Raw genomic sequence first — 23,045 nt, forward strand, 5'->3', positions numbered from 1 at the left:
TGTGCCAGAGGTCAGAGGTCAGTCAACCGTAGTGTCAGACCATAAGTCAACCGCACACCACCGCCAAGGAGTGGTCACGTTTCTGACAAGACCCAACAGGCCTCTCAAGGCTTCAGAGGTGTGTGTGTGTGTGTGTGTGTGTGTGTGTGTGTGTGTGTGTGTGCCCTTCGAAGCGACTTGTCTTTTATAGAATCAGTTTTCAAGTAGCCTGATCGCCTGTTTTCTTGTTTTGCCAAACAAGGCAAAGCAAAGGGGGAGGGGCAAATGGCAGCAGTTGGCTAAAGGTAGCAGTACGCAGTACACTAACATAGTGTGTACAAAGCTAGTTTTCAAGAGCTAGCTTCAAGGCTAGCTGCTTGTTGAGAAGACCGACGCCAGCTAACCTGTCATGTAGACACTAGCCTAGCCTAGCTTAGCATTTAGCCACAAGCAGACATCTGTGCGAGAACAAATAAATACAGCCCACAATGAGTCTTCTGTTAAAACAGGAGAGAGAGAAGAAAAAAGGACAGGGGGAGAAAACTGAAAACTGAGAGAGAGAGGGAGAGAGAGAGAGAGAGAGTGAGACAGAGACAGAGAAAGAGAGAGGGAGAAAGAGACAGAGGGAGAGAAAGAGAGAGAGAGAGAGAGACAGAGGGAGAGAGAGAGGGAGAGAGGGAGAAAGAGACAGAGGGAGAGAGAGCAATATGCGCCTACCTTTACACACATAACACACTATGCTCTAGGAATGATATAACGTGTGTGTGTGTGTGTGTGTGTGTGTGTGTGTGTGTGTGTGTGTGTGTGTGGTGTGTGTGTGTGTGTGTGTGTGCATCTTTGCCAGCAGTCACATTTCTCTGTGCATCCCAATGCCTTCCGAACATGCTTTCCCTCTAGTCTCCAGTGAATAAACCCTGTATTGGAAACACATCAGAATTCGATATCGGAATAACAATCTTCAGGACGTTGTACGGATTGATGGACACACTTACACAGGAATCCCTCCTTAATCTCTCTCTGAATCTCACACACCCATACTCACACACACACACACACACACACACACACACACACACACACACACACACACACACACACACCATATCCGCTCTGCTAACCTTTGAGTTTACAGTCAACCTCACCCTAAAACCACAGACACCAACCACCATCTTACCCACTCGCCCTCTACCACCAACCAACAACTCGTAATACCATAATTCACACTAGCACCAAACCGAGTCGTGCTGGGCTGACTTGATTACACACCCACCATAGTTGATGTAACAGTGCTGGAAAGGTCCGATATCTGAGCCAGCACAGTATGGTTCAGGTCAGCTCTGTAGTGTGCATAATCTTGATGGTTACTGCCCCAACCTCCACCCTGACCAGTGGTACGGCCCAAATTTGATGGCTAATTTCACAAATGTATAGATTAAATAAATATAAATAAATAAGATACAGGTCAGCCCCACTGTTATACATGCAATGGGATGAGAATGTAGCAACAGTGAACAAAAAGAGCCACTTCAGGCCATCTGTAATCTTGTAAACCCCTTTTGGTGGTTTTAAGTGATTTACACCCAGTAAAAAGCGCAATAATATAAATAAAATCCATTATTATGATCAGCAATGCTGCTTACCCCACCAAAACCGGAATATCACCTTCAATGGCTCGTTTAAACTGCGTGTGTGTGACAACCCCTTCAAAAACTACCATACCCAAAAAACCTCCTGCTAGGCCCTCTGAGTTGTTACATCACCCACTCCAAGGGCACTGGGCCAGACTCAGAATAGAACCTACGATTTTCAAAATAACATTCCCATTCTCCAGGCGGAGGGATTCAGCGCTCCCGAGATTCCGGTTTTCCCAAGGGACAGCGCAGGGACGTCAGAGACGGTCCCTCAACATTCCCGCCAAATTCCCACTCCAGCGATTGGACCGTGACTGTCTAACCTCTGAGTCTTTCTAAACCGTTTCCCATATATCTTTTATCCCTACTTTAAACAAAGGCTTCATAGAACCTTCATAAAACCTTAATAGAACCTTCATAAGGCCTATATAAGGCCGACATAAAGTAGGTGCTTAATAAATAAATCATCAGGCAAAGTTTTTTTGCTTTTAAAAAGAGGCAAAGTCACATGACGTAAGGACTTGCATCTGGTGCTTTTCCCAATGGCGCATAGGGTTATAAACCCTAACCCTTTATACAATGAGCCTGTCCTCCTATTTCTACCTCCACCAGCCTCCACTGATCGACACTCGAAATACAACATGACTGGGGTCCTTACTAGAAATGTTTGGTTTATTGTCTTGGTGGGTCACTAGAACTTTCCAGAACGTTGTACTGCGTTGTGAGTCGGTAAAGAACTCAGGGAAAGACTGATCTGAGAGTTGGTTAAAGGGTAGAATATGAGTCTGCAGTATGTTACATCACTGGTTCTGTCTGGGTCTTGGTTTAGTGGGAGAACTCTGTCTGTCTGTCTGTGTCTGTCTGTCTGTCTGTCTGTCTGTCTGTCTGTAACTGGAGGTGCATTATGGGAAAATAATCCCTGATCTGTTTGTTTCCCCTGGCTCGGAGGCTGAGAGCAGGAAGCCAGAACACCTGCAAGAGTGTGTGTGTATGTGTGTGTGTATGTGTGTATGTGTGTGTGTGTGTGTGTGTGTGTGTGTGTATGTGTATGTGTGTGTGTGTGTGTGTGTGTGTGTGTGTGTGTGTGAACACTGAGGCGGCTGTTGTTCTCATGCCAGGCGTCCGGATGCCCTCTCTGCCCGCTGCTCTCTTTCATTCGACTCCACTATGTGTGTGTGTGTGTGTGTGTGTGTGTGTGTGTGTGTGTGTGTGAGAGAGTGTGTGTGTTTGTGTTCTCTTTCATACTGCTCCAGGTGCCAGCTGCCTCATCATCATTACTGTGACAGGACAAGCTCTGTCCAACACACACACACACACACACACACACACACACACACACACACACTCCCAATGATGAAAATCTCTCAAAAGACTGTATATGATTCTTTTCCCAAATAAAGAAGGTAAATATAAAAAAACATCACAACTCAAATCTCCGTCCACCCGTTCGGTACAAAACCATCAATCAAATATGGCCGCCGGCCATGATAAATAGCTGCTGGTTCATTTGATTGACAGGCGAGACGACCAATGACCTACTTGTTGCACTCCACGAAGAGTTCCTTGCAAGGCGTCTGCTCGAGCTTCTCACGACATTCCGCCACCACATCCTGAGGTATGTCCCGCAGATGGGCAGCAGACTGGGCCAATCAGACACGAGATTTAGACAATATCTTTTTTATTTCATATCTATTTATTTCATATCTATTTAACACATATTTATTTAAAATATAATTATTTCAGTACTAGTACTAAGCTATGAATTTGATTATTTTAGTGATTTTTATGACTACCACCGTGTGTGTCTCACTCACCCCGTTATTAAAGTATGTGTCTAACACATTCAGTCCACAGTCCCTCCTCTTCTCATCAGCAGCAAGCTGGTACAGCGCCTGTTAGGGAGAGGATGACACTCAACTGTTAGCCACATGCTCAACATACACATGCACATATGCATACGTACACGCACACGCACGCACACACGCACACACGCAGGCGCACACACAGACACACACACGGACACACACCACTCTTTGTCTCCATCTCTTGCTCTCCGTCTCATTCCCCTCATCTCTGCATCACTCATTATCCTCTCCTCTCTCAATCACTATCTCCTCTCACCTCCATCCCTCCATCTCTTCCTATTTTCCTCTCAGCCTTAACCATACCCTCATCTCCTCATCTCCTCATCTCCTCCCTTCACTGTCTTTCTCCTCCCTCCCCAACTCTTTCTTTTGGCTTCCTCACCTCACCACTCCATCAATGAGCTCAGAGGGATGGAGAGAGAGAGAGAGAGAGAGGAGAGAGGGAAAGAGGGGGAGAGAGAGAGAGAGAGAGGAGAGAGGGAAAGAGGGGGAGAGAGAGAGAGAGAGAGGAGAGAGGGAAAGAGGGGGAGAGAGAGAGAGAGAGAGAGACACACACACACACACACACACACAGAGACAGAGAGATAGGAAGAGAGAGAGAGAGAGAGAGAGAGAGAGAGAGAGGGGGAACAGTAGAGACTTGTCATCAGTCCATAATTAGAACAACACCAGAGAGAGGGTAGGGGATGATGTCATCAGTGACAACATCAGCTTCGTCAGGGAAACAAATAAAATGGCTGCCGGTGTTTGTCTTCACGCCTCGCCAGTTTCAACTGTCAGCAACCCACGATGACTCGACGTACATTTCCAGGGTTGGTATCATGGCGGTTGTGGCCTAATACGGCTGTTCCCTAGACAAATACGACTGTTCTCCAGGCAAATTCGGCCAAGGTTTTGGACTAATATCGTTGTGTAGAGTGACTTTACTGCTGTTTTATCTAAAACGGGCCAGTTACTCACAGAGGTTGTCAGGACACATCATAGTCCCAGCATGAGGCCAGTCTTAGACCAGACCCCCACGCAACCTCAAGCCCACGTCAGTGAAAACGTCTTTTTTTAATGTTTTTTTTGTGAGACTCTACGTGTGTGTGTGTGTGTGTGTGTGTGTGTGTGTGTGTGTGTGTGTGTGTGTGTGTGTGTATGTGTGTGTGCGACTTGACTAATGTACGTTTTCATTAAACAGGCATGACTTTTTTCCCCCTCCTGTTTTGCTTTCTCAGACACCTCCAGGGGCCTAGACACAAGCCTGGGCCTGTGTTAGTCTGTCTACCCAGGGGACAGGGCTCTGACGTGGGCTTGACCTCATGGAGAGAGTGCATGGGGGTGGAGAGGAGGGAGACGGATCGTTCTCTGACAGCCTCAAAGTCCCTAGTGACCCCCACCCCTCGCCAGGACCAGGCAAAGGACCAAACCCCCTCTCCTCCTGCCCCCCTTTCTTCCTCCTCCTCCCCCTTTCTCCTCCCTCATCTGCAGAGGGCCAGGCCCAGACTCCCGTCCCATGGGAGCATGCAGAGGAAGCAGGGGAAGGAGATGGAGGGAGGGGGAGAGAGAGATGGAGGGAAAGAGAGAAAGGATGGAGAGGGAGAAACAGGGAGCAAAGAAAAGAGACATATTGAGCAAGGGAAATACACAGGAGAAGAAAGAGAGAGAGAGAGAGGCAGAGCGAGAGAAACAGGGAGCAAAGAAAAGAGACAGATTAAGCGAGGGAAATACACAGGAGGAGAGATAGAGAAAGAATCCTCTCTTACCACAGCGTCCATAAACTCGATACAGCGCTTCAGCTCTGGTCTGGTGTCACAGTACTGACGGAATAGGAGTCGGCCAATAGGCTGCCTCTCACACAGACTGGTGTAGTCCCTCTCTGAGGGGGAGGGAGGAGGGGGGGGGGGGGGGGGAGAGAAGAGAGAGAAAACAACCATTTGAAACATTTAAAATACTCTCAAGTATTCAAATTTCCTTTAGAATGTCTTAGAATGTAAGAGTGTGTGCGTGTGTGTGTGTGTGTGTGTGTGTGTGTGTGTGGCCATGCTGTCAGCCAGTGATTGAACATGTCCTGGGTCTCCCTCATTTGGTGAGAGAGGAAATGTGACTAAAATGGTTACCATTAGTCCCATTAGTGTAGGGCCAGCTGGGCTAACAATACACACACACACACACACAAACATGTTGGGATCAAATCTCAGACAATATAATACACAATAAGTCAACAACAACACACACACTAGCTCCTTTGTCTCCAGCTGCTGTATGGGACAATTGGATTAAACATGTGTCTTTAACACCTCCACAACTGAAACATCAGAACTAACACACACACACACACACACACACACACACACACACACACACACACACACACACACACACACACACACACAGTTACAACGCTGGAAAAACATTGTTTTTTCATTTTTTCATTGGAGAGAAGACATGGATATAACATTATTGAATAGAGTCTTGCTTCTTTAGCCTGATTTTTATGTGTATGTGTTTTCTGTGTGTGTGTGTGTGTGTGTGTGTGTGTGTGTGTGTGTGTGTGTGTCCACCTTGACCTTTCTAAATCATACGAAACTGAGTGTGGAGGCCAGCATTCCACCAATGAAAAATGTCCTCTTTGCATAAGAGAATCCCTCTCCCACTACCGAGGAAAAACAACCCCCCTAAAAAAAGGTGGTAGGAGGAGAGAGATATATAGAGAGAGAGAGAGAGAGAGAGACTATATAGCAGTCTGTGCTAGACTATTGGTATGCCTTCAGCATATCAGCAATAATATATATATTATAATAATGTGCAGCCCAAGTGCTCTCCGTCTCCATTCACATGCCTCTGGTTTCAAGGGGATGCTCAACAAGGCAGTTTGTCCACACTGCGCAAACATGTGCTGCAAAAATCATGCATTCACTGTGTGTGTGTGTGTGTGTGTGTGTGTGTGTGTGTGTGTGTGTGTGTGTGTATAGAAGAGGGTCATCACAGCAACGGTTCAAGTCCCTCTTCAGTTGTCAATAGTTAAATGTACCACATCAACAAATACCTCCCTCTCTGCTCCTTCAAAGGCTTAGTTATAAAAAAACACACAGCCAGCTCTCTCTCAGCACACTGGGAATGGACTGTGATAGAGAGAGAGAGAGAGAGAGAGAGAGGGGTAGAGAGAGAGAGAGAGAGGGGTAGAGAGAGAGAGAGAGAGAGAGAGTGTGTTTTTCTAACTTGTGTAAATCACAACCCTTCTCTTTTAATGCCAATAAAGCTTGATTTGAATTGAACATTTCAAAGCATCTGTCCCTAACAATAGATTAACTATCGCAATCAGACCCCTAGACCAACCACTATGGCGTACAATAATGAAGGTACTACACCTTTAAGGCAGCCCATCCCTTTAAGGCCTCTAATACATGGGCTCTTAGATCAATATGGATGTGTCTTAATGGCCCATCATTTACCAACAGCCATCACACACACACAGACGTGCACACAGACACACACAAATATATCCATACATCCACACACACACACACACACACACCATTTCACAGGCAGCAGACACAGTGGCTACGGCCACTATAATGCAATCTAGCTCCTCTAGCAGTTCTTATCACTAGAAGGGCAAATGCCTGACATTACCAAGATGTGTGTGTGTGTGTGGTGTGTGTGTGTGTGTCTTCAGTAGTAGCATAAGCGTTTTTGTTCCTGTCTAATGTGATAGTGGAACAATTACGCAATAACATCTGTGTAGAATGTGATGCCTCGTACCCTGCACAGCTGCCTTGGCTGCACACACACACACACACACACACACACACACACACACACACACACACACACACACACACACACACACACACACACACACACACACACACACACACACACACACACACACACACACACACACACACACCCCTCCATCAAGGCATTATGTGAAGAAACATTTACATTTATGGCATTTAGCAGACGCCTTTATCCAAAGCGACTTACAACAAATACATTTGTTTTAGTAAGTGAATCATCTATCCAAAAGCCATCATAAGACAAAGTAATCAATGCTCACAAAGATAACTGATATGTGTGCCTTGTCTTCCAGTCAAGCCAACGGCCACTAAGGCTAACCACTGTGTCTGTGTAGGACCTCATTAAATAATCATGACAATTAAACGGAAGGGCGAGGAGGCCGGTTGCACAGCACTCTGGGTACGCCCATAGCCTGACACTGATTACATCACTGGCATGCCCCTCCCAGTTTCCATCTCCCTGTCTTCCTGCCTGTCTCTCTGCCTGCCTGCCTGCCTGCCTGTCTCTCTGCCTGCCTGTCTGTCTGTCTCTCTGCCTGCCTGTCTCTCTCTCTCTCTCTCTCTCTCTGACCATTGTTGCTGAAGCCAGTGCAAGGAGGTAAATTGGGAAAGGCGGGTAGAGAAGGAGTGGGGGAGAGAGAGAGGGAGTGGGGGAGGGAGAGACATGTGTGACGCACACAGACATGGGAGTGTATCGTGCACACACACACACACACACAGCTGCTGAGCGAAGGCCTCTATAGGGCCTCTCCACTCTAGCATGCAGAGAACCGTGGGGGGGGGGACTCCATGCAGCCCAGCAGAGGGGCAGTCGTCAGGGCCACACAGAGAGAGGCCTCCCCCACTCGCCCACCAACCCTTGACCTGTGTGTGTGTGTGTGTGTGTGTGTGTGTGTGTGTGTGTCTGTGTGGTTGGGGAGGGAGATTTATTCACTTTTAAAGTGCATTGCTCTCAGTCAATAACACACACACACACACACACACACACACTTCCTGTCCCCTCCCTGTGACTGTGGGTGGAGACGGGTAGAAACAGGAAGGAAGTCCAATCTGAACTTCCTCCCTGAGTCAGACCCGCCCCAACAACACAACTGGGTACGCACGCTCTCTCTCTTTTTCTCACACACACACACACACACACACACACACACACACACACACACACACACACACACACACACACACAGTGTTTCGTACCTATTGTGCGGCGTAGTTCTTCACACATGCTGATGTGGGGCAGCTTCAGCATCTCCTTCCATTTCTTACTGCGACCATTCCTCTTTCCTCCTCCGCCTGGGGGAGAGGGGGGGGAGAGAGAGAGAGGAGGTTAAGTTTACTATACCGTACAGCATTGCTCAAATGATATGTAATTTGACAAACAACTCTCGCCAAGCGAGTGTATATATGTGTGTGGATGCATGTGTGTGTGTGAGACAGAATGTGTGTGTGTGTGTGTGTGTGTGTGTGTGTGTGACCTTGCCTTTGGCCAGCAACAGCTGGCTACTCTCACCAATCACTTCCTGGGGTCAGAGTGCAAGGCAGAGAGTACAGACCATGTGACAGAATGCTACAAGTTTAAAGGGTAATGGCTCTCACACACACGCACACGCACACGCACACGCACACACTGTTTAAAGTTGAAAAGGGTAACATGTCATTTTTTCACAGAGACAGTCAGAGGCTTGTTTGCAGTCACAATCAGATAGGCGCCTCCATGAAGACTCCTTCTCCCGCCTTTCTCTTTCCTCCTCTCTTCCCTCGCTTTCCCTATCAAAATAAAGTGTGTGTTCCTCCTCTGGTGACTACAGTTTGTATCCTCTCACCTGTCTCGGTCTTAGGCACGAAAGTCATTTTGGGAACACACCTAGTCACTGACAATGCCTAGAAGACACACACACACACACACACACACACACACTTAAAGACGTTATGTAGAGAGAGAACGACCCCTCAGGGCTAGAGGTCAGAGGTCAACGGGTCAGCCAGGTTATCAGATTGGTCATTCCTACAACAGCAGGGGTGGAAATAACTGTGTGTGTGTGTGTGTCTGTGTGTGTGTGTGTGTGTGTGTGTGTGTGTGTGTGTGTGTGTGTGTCATTCCCCCATCGGCAGGGGTGTAGCTGTGGTATTCGCTCCACAAGGGGAAGGGAGAGAGGGAAGGGGATAAAGGGAGGACATTCCCTCATTTTCCAACCTGCAAAATCCCCAACCACACACACACACACACACAGCATTCTCCAAACCTACTGTATGTTTATTTTATTCACGTGTGTGTGTGTGTTTCACAGCACACCAAGAGAACAGAGAGAGAGGGGATATCCTCTGTTTCAGATCTGAACTCACACCTGCCATCAGCGACAACATGTAGAGAAACACACACACACACACACACACACACACACACACGGTCACTTTGGTCAAACACCTGCAATATGACTGCAAAACAACACCTGAGAACAGCAACCCCCCCCCCCCCCCCCCGACAAGGGTGGAAAGGTGAGAGTTCACCTTCTGGAAGAGGTGGCGCCAGGCAGAAAGCATGTTGTTGAGCAAGTTCTGCTGCCGTTGGGCACACACACACACACACACACACACACACACACATACATACACACACAGTAACGACTATTACAACCAGTCGTGAAATCGCTTCCCTAGAAACCTTTTCCTCTCAGAAAGGAAGAGAAGGGGGGCAGACAGCAGATGAAGAATCACTGTGTGTGTGTGTGTGTGTGTGTGTGTATGTATGTGTGTGTGTGTGTGTGTGTGTGTATGTGTGTGTGGTCATTAATCAACTTGATCAAGACGTAGATGTGACGTTCTCAGCTCACTTCAGACTACACAGACACTGCATTGCACTGTTGCACTAAAAACACACACCTATCATATTTCTACCCCCCCTCCCCAACACGCACACACTCTCTTTCTCTCCCTCCCTCCCTGAATTGAGGAAAATGAAGAGTAGCATTGTTTTAACTTAAAGAGCTTTTCAAACATGACAACTATTTTTTTGTGTATATTATCACTCTTTGTTACTGAACATTGACACTGTTAGCATCAACATTGTAAGTGTGTCTCGGCTTTTGGTGCCAATAAAGCTTGATTTTGAAGAGCTTTCGGTGTCAAGCCAGACAAGAGTGGCCAGATAGAAGTAATGTCATCTCTTATGGCACAAGAGAGATTCAGAGGGGGGGGGGGGGACAAAGAGAGAGAGAGAGAGAGAGAGTCAGCTTTGAAGATTACAGGACTTTTCCTCTACAAGGCCTCTCTTCCATTTATCAATGTAATCTAACAGAGAGAAGAACAGATAGAAAAGAAGAGGAGAGAGAGAGAAAAGAAGAGAAGAGAGAGAGAAAAGAAGAGAGGGGGGGGGATATGTAATGACATCCCTTTAAGGGAGCTGTATCTGTGAGTGTGTGTGTGTGTGTGTGTGTGTGTGTGTGTGGGAGTGAGTGTGAGTGAGTGTGTTTGTGTGAGTGTGTGCAACCCCACCCTGTTAATGTCGCTATGACGTCAAGGCCGTGCGCACAGGCCCTTAATGTGGACGGGACAGGAACCGGTATTTATTTAACTTTGGTTCCCCCCTCTGAGAGAAAGGGGCCTACCTCAAACACTGATCCCAGAACAGTTTCAGTCCCCCACATCAGCCGGCCAGCAAAGACTCAAAACGCCAGAAAATACAGATCTCGGATCAGTTTGAGAGTTCCACAGCATACCACTTAGCAAAGAGTGAGGGCATAAACACTGGTTTCAGAACAGCTCGAGCCATGCACAGAGGGTTAGGGATGCAAACAGTGCCACTGTAATAACACCGGTTTCAGATCAGCTTTAGTCACAGCAGCACTGCCCAAGTAAACATCTGACAGCATATATACCGGTTCCAGATCAAGAACTGGTTCTCAGTTGTCAGGAACACGACTCCTCATGTTCTCTCCTTCCTCCTCCACTCGCGTCTCACTGAAGACGCATTGGAGGAGAAGATCTAGGTTCCTCCTCTTAGATATCCTCCTCCAGTGCTTCTTTCGAGGGCGAAGCGAGTGGAGGACGGGGGAGAGGCGCAAGGAGTCGTGTTCCTGACAACTGAGCAAAGGCTTTAGTCTCCCACAGCACTGCCCGAGTAAATATCTGACACAACGGTCCCATGTGGGGATCAGTGAACATGATTGGCTGTCCCCGTTTTGAGCTGCCTACTGATTGGTTGGGCGTGTGGCAAGCACAGCACGTTACAGGTCTCAAACTCTTTTGCCTTGAATTTTACTTTTACAGCTGGCAGTGGAACCAACAAGAGCTCTTCACCTGTCACTGAGGGATAACTCTTTAAAGAACCATTTTGGGTTCAATGTCGAGCCCTTTTGACGGGACATGGAACCCAAAAAGGGTTGTTCCACAGCGACAGCCGAGAAACCTTGTTTTCCTAAGAGTGTACATTGAGTACTCTGGCGCTTTTCATTCCACTCAAAGCACTGATCCATCACAGCATTGCTAGACAGAGCTTACTGTCACCATAAACACACCAGGGGAAGCTGGTGGAGGAGAAGAGGAAGAGGGAGAGAGAGAGAGAGTGAGAGAGAAGAATCTGTATAGTGAACCAGAAGATCTTGGAGGATGTAATCTTGTGTGTGTCCCCCCCCCCCGCCCTCCAGTCTGTGTACCATCATTGACGAGCAAAGTTCTTGTTCTGGATCATTAATAACTGTGACATCATTCACTTCAACATGGCTGGTGTTAAATAAACAACCGGGAGGCGTAGACATCCGTGGAGTCATAAAGTGATATATTTTAAAACACAGGTCATCAACGGTTCTAAGATTCTCTCTCTCTCTCTCTCTCTCTCTCTCACACACACACGACCACAGGCGTTTCTGTTCTTGCCTGTATTTTGCATACTGTAGGCAAGGCTGGAAACACTTCCTGCTACATGACATACAAGTCTGACTGGTTCAACAGTCTGACAGGAGGGGGGGGGGGGGATAGAGAAGACAGAGGGGGGCAAGGGAAGGTGAAATACAGACAAGAGAGACAGAGAGCATGAATGAAGAGATGAAGACAGAGAGAGAGAGAGAGAGAGAATAAAGATAAAACAGAAGAGTGGTGCGTGTGTGTGTGCGGGCGTGCGTGCGTGCGTCTAACAGCTCTGTGCTCTGCTCTCTCTGCCTGTCTGCTCGGCAGTGTACCAGTCAGCCCCTGATGAGAAGAAAGAGAAGCAATACAAGAAAGTGAAGGAGAAAGAAAGAGTGTAAGAGACAGAGAATCACAAGTACATACGGATAGTGGAGAGAAGGATGGAGGGAATTAGGAAACATGGCCTTTCAGGACACACAATCAAGAAAACAGAGAATACACTCATCCACAGACAGCGGGGTGTGTGTGTGTGTGTGTGTGTGTGTGTGTGGCAGCCTATTTGGCTGAAGAGAGCAGCGTTATGAATATACACAGGCCATCTGACACTATATCAACCAATGTCACGCGCTGTCATACTTGGTCACACACACACACACACACACGCTTACAAACACACATGGTCACCACACATACACACACACAGTCCTCCGTTGGTGTTTTCATTTGCTCTGAGTTCCAGTAAAATCTCATCATCGGTCTGACTAAATCTTTATGAGAAAACACACGTTGTTGAGTGTGCACGCACGCACGCACGCACGCACGCACGCACGCACGCACGCACGCACGCACGCACGCACGCATACCTTGCCCTCCCTGGCTATTGAGCTTGATGCCAAAGGCTGTACATGAAGAGCCTGTTGTTCCCCCGGTCATTTTGATAAGCAGCAGCTGGCAGGAGAAACCATTCATTGGTTGTATCTAGAAAGCATATTCAAAGCAATAGGCCTGTGTTTACATAAGGTAATGTATCTGTATACACACACTGCACAACACACAACGGAGGGAGGGAGGGAGAGGGGGAGAGAGGGAGAGAGAGAAAGAGAGAGAGTGGGGGGAGAGGGAGAGGAAGAGAGAGAGAGGGGGGGGGAGAGAGAGAAAGAGAGAGAGGGGGGGGAGAGGGAGAGGAAGAGAGAGAGATTTTGAAGAATGAATGACTTTTCCTCTACAAGGCCTCTCTTCCATGTATCAATGTAATCTAAAAGAGAGCCTGCTACTTCCAGTCCTAATACTGGAACTAAGACGAGGGAACACCCAAGTCTAAAACCCTCTGAAACCCTACCAATACATACTCATCCCATCTGTACAAGAGCCCTATATAAAGCCTTACACACTGGGTTTTTCTATGTGTCTTCAAGTTCAAAGACTAGAGACAAGTGACTCGTCCTCCCCGACATGCCATGTGTGCATACGCGTCGGGTTGCCTTACCACCTGGAACAATACAACTTTGTCTCCGACAACACAACTTTCACATCCTTACAAAGAACAGCAGAAAACCCATAGGTTGCACAAGGTTGGGTCTCCTTCTGAGTTCAGAGAGAGGGGGAGGGAGGGAGGGAGGGAGGGAGAGAGAGAGGGGGGGGGGGGGAAGAGGGGGAAGGAGAGAGAGAGAGAGAGAGAGAGAGAGGAGAGAGAGAAAGAGACAGAGGGAATCAGGCCAAGACACATAGTACTACACCCTTACTCCTCCTCTTCTGACGCTTTTTCTCTCTTTCCTCCTCCTTTCATTTGCCCTATCCTTTCTTTCTCCCCCATCCCCCTTCCTCCCCCCTTCCCATGAATTCTTTATCGACTCTCTTTCACCAGGGCTCTGAGACAGAACACGCAAAATGAACAAATGTGACCGTTACAACACCACACACACACACACACACACACGCTCACACACACACTCACACGCTCACACACACACACACACCAACACAACGCACATACTGTCCAACACACACACACACACGCACACACACACACGCACGCTCACACACACACGCTCACGCTCACACACTCACGCACACGCACTCACGCACACACAGGCTCCCCCAAACGGTCTCTCACACAGAGTTTTGCAAGACCTTTTCCCTCTCCCCCTATCTCTGTGTTCCCCATAATTCCATTAAATCCAACAAAGACTAGTTTGAAAACGGACCCTTATTTTCATAAGGCCTTCAGGGAGAGGGGGAGGAGAACGAGAGAGAGAGAGAAAGAGAGAGTGTGAGTGAGTGAGTGAGTGAGTGAGTGAATGAGAGAGACAGAGAGCAAGAGAAAGAAAGAGAGGGAGGGAAAAGACAGAGGGGGGCAAGGGAAGGTAAAATACACAGACAGAAATAAGTAGACAGGAGAGACAGAGAGCATGAGTGTAAAGATGAAAAGACAGAGAGAGGGGGCAGAGAGAGAGGGAGGGAGGGAGAGTGAAAGAGAGGCTCATCAACTGGAATGGTGCTACTTGACAAATGTGTTTGTCTCTTCCCCCTTCTTCCATTCTTCCTCCTTCTCTCTGTCAGGGGAGGCTGGTGGAGGTAGAAATCAGAGGATGGGCTCATTGCAATGCATCGAATGGAACAAGGAATGCTGTGTTTGACACCATTCCTCATTCCATCCCATGCATTACAATGAGCCCGTCCTCCGATTTCTACCTCCACCAGCCTCCCCTGATGAAGGTTAGCTGTAGGGGTTCTTTCTCTCTGTCCTGTTAGGTCGACACATCAATGTTCAATCACTCCCTGCATTGTGCCAGCATTTTGCCGGCATCACGTCTTATGTGAAAGGGGGATCCCCCTAAGCACAGATCTAGGACCTGCTTATCCGACCCAGATTCCAACCTAAAACCAACATTCCACTCCATGTAAATCTTTTTTATGTGCGTACCTATATTCTTTCGATGTTTAGTTGCAAACAAACAAAAAACATCCCTTTAACCGTTCACATCTCTTTAATCGTTAACATCCCTTTAACCGTCAGAAGGTAAAAGGCGGAACTGACCTGAGATCAGTGCCACTGGTCAACTTCCTCATACCACAGCGGCTGCCATGGTGACCAATGGTTTACCCAGGTCACATGATGAACGAATGACACCACAGCACCTTCAGATGCTCATCACCTGACAGCGCAGCTCGAGGGTCAAAACGATTACCATGGCGACCCATGTATATATCATTTCAACAACAATAAAACAACTGATAATTGAGAGATGCCCTCAAGCCCCGCCCGACACAACTTCATAGGATAGCATCACGGAAAATATCGCATGACTCTTACCCTTAACCACCGATGATCGATTCATGCAATATACATCCTATGATACAGCATTAAAAAGCAAGATTCATTCCCAAACCATCACATTCTCAACAAAACATAATGCTACATTCAACACTGGTTGTCAAGTGCAATTTAAAGTGTACTCTGGTCATTACTTCTATTCATATTGTCTGCCATGTTAAATCAAAACTATCCAAGCGCTGGTTCATAGTTCCAGAATTGGTTTTGCTTGGTAGTTACATCATCTGTACAGCTCTTGTAGCTGGTTTGATATCTAGCTTGCCAAACTAACCTACATGTTTGTGTAGTTGTAGTGTGTGTTGCTAGGTAACGACATAAACGATGGCCGTTTTTAGGAACGGACGTGGCCATGTGTATGTTGTCTAATATATCAGGGGCAGGATAGGCTCTAACAATGGGAATTCCAAACCTCCCGTTGTATAATTATTTTTATATGATTTATATTATATATTATTTTGGTGTATTATTGTATTAGTATACTAGTAATACTGTCGTATTTGACTCTCATGTCTTTGTCAGTCTGTTTGACTGTTGAGAGGTAGCTTGCAAGTAAGCATTTCTTTGCACTTCTTAAGCCCCACTGTATCCTGTGTATATGATGAATTAACTTTCGTTTCATTTGACCCTGCTCCAACCCTTACTTTTACCATGGTTACGAACAGGGATGTCGTGGTTCAAGAACATGTGGCAAACCCTGAAGTAACCAAGTATGGTCAAAGCCTGCATCCTTTGGTGGGGTGTAGGGCAGTAAAGAATGAAAAGAGCCCGTACACTAAAATGCCATCCGACAAGGATGACCTTATGAAGACCCTTGTCGGATCGTAACGTTGTTTGTTTAATAAAGGTACGTGGTGGAGCATTTGAGTGTGCAGGCTCTATTCATCCTGAATCCTGAAGTCACTCAGGGAATCTGCTGCACGGCCGACTGTGTGTGGAGACTGAAGTCGTCTATGACAGGGTAAACCCTAAACACCATGGATTGAACAGGTGGGGGTCAACCCTTATGCCAATAACACAGGCTGAGCAGAAAAGGTGGGTGAACCCTATTCACACAAAAATAACCAGACTTTAAACAACATTGAGGGGTTTAGCCTCCACTACCATCACTGGTTATGAAACATTTATGTGTGTACGTGTCTGTGTGACAGACCCAGTGTCAGTGTCCATCCCAAGGTTGGTGTGATAACAGAATCTGAGATGGCAGAGCAGAGGAGATGACTGCATGGCATTCCGACTAGGATCTGGATGTCTCTCCACTAATTGCCCTGTTATCTCCTTCATGTCTAGAGTTATCTCTCGGACTGAGGACCAACCGTTTCTTCTTCACGGCCACCACAAGCTAAAGCCATTGTCCTCCAACGGAGCCCCACGCTGATTCAAACTCTTGAACAGAGAACAGAGGGTGCCCATCAGGGGAGGCTGGTGGAGGTAGAAATCGGAGGACGCAATGTGCAATGGTATAAAAATCGCACCCTGAGAAATATCCAAGATCGGGCGACACCTTGCATTCATATGAAATAAGGCACTAGAAGTCCAAGAGTTGATAAAGCACACAAACTGACTCACTAACAGTATCCAAGGTCGATAAAAATATAATTCTTGTGTCGGCAGGTCTGCCCCTCAACCAAAATATCTGAAATTCAACTAATTAAGAGCATCTAGCATCCAGACTAACCGTGATGTTGACACAACAGAAAATGTTAAGATTCTACATTCCCCCAATATCTGCAAAGAATACTGTTGTCACATTTGGAAAATAAAAACGTTTTTTATTTGATACAAAATACAGTAGGCTGTGTTATAACAGACTGGCAGCTGGCTTCCCATACAAATTGCCTTTTAACATTTTAATGAGGCAGCTGGATCAGAAACCTTATGATGTTCACACAATGTTAAGATATGCCCCTTTTATGCCCAGTCAGCCAAGAGGCCGTGCTCGCGTAGCTGCTAAGCTAAGCGCGGCCGCTAACTCTGCATACGCAACACATGTGGTCGCACTAGCGTAGCCGCTAACGCTACATACGCAAGACATGCGTCTCGTTCCCCCGGTCACAGCCCATTTGTGGGTCTAGTAACTGTAAAACTGGGACCACATCAAGGCCGGCGTCGTCACAGAGCCATGTGTTTTACAGGCGTCAGCTGGGAGGGAAACACCCGTCCATGTATGATGACAACGAGGCTACGACCACAAGAGCTAATAAAACTGCTCCGGTTAACGTCAGAGAGCAAACACATAAGTGGTCTGGGGGAAGACTTCTGAGAACGAATAGGCAGCGCATAAGAATCATATCAGAGGAGGGGGGGTTGGGGGTTATTGGAACAGAGGGAATAAACCCTAGTGTGTTAAGAGTTAGAGAGTCTGCATAACACCTATGAGGTCCTGGGGTTTCTGCATTTGGCCTTTCTCAACCATCTGTTGCTTTTATTTTACATTCCGGACACTTGGACCCTGTAAATGTGTTGACTGCAAACTGCTAAAGAGCCAGGATAAGGACTTGTGTTTTAGTAGCATATGTCAGATGGAGTGAAGATATGAGGTTCATCAAAGAGAATTTAGTTCCCTCTAGATTTTAGAGTGGACTATTCCTTTAAAGTAGCAAGCGTTGATTCTCTACTTGATGACAAAACCATTGTGTTTGTTCCTTTAAACATGGCTCCAAAGACAATATTAAAATATGACAGGCCTTTCTCCTTGTAATCTAGGCCTGTGTGACTGGCATAGTTCAAACCTGGGTCTCCCATGTGGAAGACACAAGCATCTACCATTAGGCCAAGAGGACATCCTCAAGGTCCAAGAGCAACACTTGATATATATATATATGTGTGTGTGTGTGTGTGTGTGTGTGTGTGTGTGTGTGTGTGTGTGTGTGTGTGTCAGAGAGGGCTAATTCCAAATCAACTCTGCTACATATGCTTAGGCCTATGCTTATCTAATATGTTTAATTTTTCCTAATCCTAATCTCTGTCTCTGGGCCAGTGGTTAGGGGGGAACGTCTATATACTCCCACTAATCACCTTGCCCATCTACTATGCCACTTCTACATCAGGCATGGTACGAACACGAGAACAATAGATGTCGGTTTAAGTTTCAAAAGTGTCATTGTCATATACTTTAACTCCTACCATTTCCTGTCTGGGAATCTGAACAAACACACCCATAGAAGAACCCTAAAACACACCACTTCCCTTCACATTGTGGCTTCTGTCTGTTTCATTTCTACCTACTCATGACTGTACACCCTATCACCTAACAAGAACGACTCATAGGCGACAACAACGCTAACATGAACGACTCACAGGCTACAACAACGCTAACATGAACTTCAACAACGCTAACATGAACTACAACAACGCTAACATGAACGACTCATAGGCTACAACAACGCTAACATAAACTACTCATAAGGCTGCATTGCCACTGCAAAAAGGAGTGCAATATGTATTACCCTCATGCCGAACATGTGAAATTGCATTCATACAAACATGAATAGTATATCAAAACCAGGGGCGGCTGGTGGAGGTAGACGTCAGAGGAAGGGGCCCATTGTAATGCATGAAATGGAATTCGGAATGGTATGAAAAACGTGTTTGATATCATTCCTCTTTCCACGCATTACAATGAGCCCGGCCTCCCAATTTCTACCTCCACCAGCCTCCCCTGATCAAAACCGCATGACTTTGATTGAGGCAATAAAAAGTAGCCGCAATGAGAAGGAGCTTGCCTCATCTTGTCGTCACGCATTCTGCAGCCTATGCTGAAGCAGAGGTCTCAATTTCTTAGGGGCAAGAGGGGCATATGTGTGTGTGTGTGTGTGTGTGTGTGTGTGTCTCGCTTGAGGACTATCATTTGTTAATTTGCCAACCAATCAGGTGTGTTAGTACTGGGCTAAAAAATTATAATAACATGACCCTCCATGAACACACACGTGACCCTCTTCATGAACACACGTGACCCACCATAAAAACACACGTGACCCTCTTCATGAACACACGTGACCCTCTTCATGAACACACGTGACCCACCATAAAAACACAGGTGACCCTCTTCATGAACACACACGCGACCCTCTTCATGAACACACGTGACCCTCTTCATTAACACACGTGACCCACCATAAAAACACACGTGACCCTCTTCATGAACACACACGCGACCCTCTTCATGAACACACGTGACCCACCATAAAAACACACGTGACCCTCTTCATGAACACACGTGACCCTCCATAAAAACACGTGACCCTCCATAAAAACACTTGACCCTCTTCATGAACACACTGTATGGCCATAATTGATGAAGACAGCATCTGGAATATTACTCAAAAGACTGATGCTTTGAGACATATTAAGTGGTTTTGGAAAGCAACAGACCTAAAAGCCCTTTTTTAGCAGTCTGGCCTTATAGTTGGATAAAGTTGTGCTTTTGAACAATTTCTATAAACCATCAACATATCAGAAGTCGGAATGGTTCATGCTGGGTTTTTTTTTCAATGGACTGAATGACTGATGTTTGCACATAAAGCCATAGGCGTTTAATTTATGAAGGAAAAAACCTGCACTCACTAGAAATACTATTAAATAAGTTTAACCCTGCACACAAATAAATAAAATAAAAAATGTTCAACTGAAGCATAACATGTTTTGAAAGATACCTCATTTGGCCATCCCCTTTAAACAATATTTACACATATCAGCAAGATGTCAACTGAAATCTGCCATTGTGTTTCCTAACAATCCTACAATAGCTTTATTCATTAAGACACTGCTAATAAATCAATAACTAGTCAATGAATCATATGTTGTGCAGAAGCGTTGGGGAGTTCCATTTCAGACATGGTTTATTGACTGTTTATTAGGGATTTAAAATAAACATACAGTATAAGATGTGTGTGATCCCAGCAGATAGCACATGAAAGCATTACTAAAACACAATCAATCAATCAATCAATCAACTTATTTCCAATGTAGTCGCCTAGCCCAACGGAGATCCACACGTGTTTCATACCATTACATGCATTACAATGAGCCTGTCCTCCGATTTCTACCTCCACCAGCCTCCCCTGCTGAGACCAAAGTTTCCCCTATGGGCCTGTAAGGAGGAATATGGCAGCCCTCCTTCTATGGGTGCAGAAGCAAGCATGTCTCAAAAGGACTATAGTCATACACAGTCTATAACCCACTAGAACCAGGTATCATACACGCAGAAGCAGGTATCATACATACACTAGAACTTGTAACCCACTGGAAGCAGGTATCATACATACACTAGAACCTGTACATGGATTAGACTTCTCCATATGTCAGGGCCTGAATAACCATATTGGATAGGTGTCATGTATTGCTGCTTCAAAAGGAAATGGGCCAACATTTTAACTGTCACGTCGTGGGGGGTGCATCCACTCCGCATGTAGGCCTACAGTACAAGCCTGAATGAAACATAGCCTTATCAACCTGAAGATAGAATGCGAAGTAGGACCGACTCAAATTCTATGAAAAACATATGCGCTAACGCGCAGCCGACGATGGTCAAATCACATGCCATGCACCAAATTTTTGACGGGGTTTTTTGTCGGAAAAGTCACAATGTTGCTGGTTTCCCAATGACTAATAACCTACACACCGAGAACAATTCTTTACCATATCCTGCACGTTATACCGAGCCAAAATCTTTGACCAATTCATCGCGGTCAAATGTAACACCTTTTTCCCCCTCTACAAGAATATACAATGTAGCACGCCCCCCCCCCCCTCCCCCCCGCCCCTGCAACTGGCAACAAACTAACGATATATTCTGCCTTATCCTTATCTGTCTTAAACCGTAAAGGCCATCAGAAGGTTCTTTTTTCGTCTTTAAACACACACGGAGAGAAAAGACAGCAACACCCGTGGTTCATTTGTAGCTATAATTCATATTTTGTCGTAGTGGTGGGGCCTGGGGCTGTAGTACAGCCCCGTCCCCAGGTACAGAGCGCCAAGTTGGGGTACACGGTGTGTGATTTCCCTCTACACCGTATCTAAGGCCCAAGAAGGCTACTGTCCCCCCCGTCCCCCCCTCCTCCCACCCCGCACCCGCACCCCCCGTCCCCGCACCCCCCGGTTACCACCTAGCGGCACACGGGTCAGGTCTCCTTTCAATGGCCGGGTGGCAATGCAGTGGAATTAATATATCTGCGTCAAATAATATGACACACTCGTCTTTTTACGGGGGGGTTGGGGGGGTTATGGCTAGATGCATTATCACTCGAATTACGCCTGTATTCAATCAACATTAAACCGACTGGCATATGAATAAATGCACACATCGCCCAATATGAATGCGAAAGGCTAATATGGCTATGGCATTGTAGGTTTGGCGGCACGTCTTGGCTATATTTGAAGGCTGTAGCATACAACGGGGATGTGTTTTTTTATGCCTACATATGTTATGTTATGTCATAAATATGCCCGTGGTCGGCTGCTGTTTTCACACGAAACATGAATACTCGGAGCCATCGATGTGTTCTTGATACGCTATTGCAAAAAAAAAATCATTCAAACAGGCTATTGATCATCGATAAGTTAATGCGGTCTTTAATGTGGATATAATGATTAACAAGTTATGCTGCACTTCAACACAACGCTGCTGCTGTTTTCTGATCGCCAAGGCGATGAGAAAACCACTGCGTAGGGAAAGAGAGAGAAAGAGAGAGAGAGAGAGAGAGAGAGAGAGAGAGAGAGAGCGCACACAATCCCAAGGATGGCAAACGCCGAGTCTTTGTTATGATTCGGGTAGGCTACGTCTTCTTCCCCCCCTCCTTGAACCCTTTTCCCCTTGTCTTCGCTTGTCTCGCCCCAGCTTACCTTCCCTCGCCTTGAGGAGCACCGTGTTGGCCACGATATTTTCTATCTCCATTGTCAGAATCCGGATCCCATGCAGCGATACATTTCACTTAGCGGAAAAGATGAAGACAGTCGTGCCGACGATGATGATGGTGACGATCAACGCGAATTCTGCACTGACGCATACTAGGTTTCTAATAGTGGTAGCTCTTCATCGCTTGATGTTTAACCCCCCCCCACCTATAAGCATAGCTAGCCTAGGCTACGACGTTAATTCGGCTTGTTAGCATGCAATGCCTCTCCTTCCTTCGCCTTCCCTTCCTGCTTCGCTTGCTCCCTGCTCGCCTCCCCTCGTCCGCGCAACGAGAGCGAGAGTAGGAGGGATCAGCTTACAACCACAGTGCAACCTTAGCAGTCCGTCCACACACACACACACACACACACACACACAGAAACACACACGCAAAACATAGGCGCATGTTATGGGTAACATACAGACCTTGTTATTCAACATGTACACAATAGAGAAAATAAGATGCACGTGCTCATCTCCACACATGTTACACTATGTGTGTGTGTGTGTGTGTGTGTGTGTGTGTGTGTGAGAGAGAGAGAGAGAGAGAGAGAGAGGGTGTGTGTGTGTGTGTGTGTGTGAGGGTATGTGTGTGTTTGTGTTTGGAGTTCCCCACCCCTCCAGCTTGTTGGCTTGGTACATGTACCTTCCTCACACTGACTAGGGGAAAGAGATAAAACTTATATAAAACACACACACACACCCCCTCATACATAC

General features: G+C 46.5%; 1 protein-coding gene across 2 annotated transcripts in view; it reads right to left on the reverse strand.

Moving 5' to 3' along the window:
- The window catches only part of grk4 (G protein-coupled receptor kinase 4), a 39,051-nt gene extending 16,451 nt beyond the window's left edge, over nucleotides 1–22,600 (reverse strand). For both annotated transcript variants that reach the window (XM_083692720.1, XM_083692721.1), the window contains exons 1-5: nucleotides 22,277–22,600; nucleotides 8,458–8,553; nucleotides 5,224–5,336; nucleotides 3,425–3,502; nucleotides 3,150–3,250 (exon numbers count right to left, since the gene is read on the reverse strand). In XM_083692720.1, the coding sequence (XP_083548846.1) occupies nucleotides 3,150–3,250; nucleotides 3,425–3,502; nucleotides 5,224–5,336; nucleotides 8,458–8,553; nucleotides 22,277–22,328 (440 nt within the window). In that variant the 5' untranslated portion in view covers nucleotides 22,329–22,600. The remainder of the gene's footprint in view (nucleotides 1–3,149; nucleotides 3,251–3,424; nucleotides 3,503–5,223; nucleotides 5,337–8,457; nucleotides 8,554–22,276) is intronic.
- Nucleotides 22,601–23,045: the final 445 nt, after the last annotated feature.

Source organism: Argentina silus, assembly GCF_951799395.1.
Source record: "Argentina silus genome assembly, chromosome: 21".
Taxonomy (NCBI): Eukaryota; Metazoa; Chordata; class Actinopteri; order Argentiniformes; family Argentinidae; genus Argentina; species Argentina silus.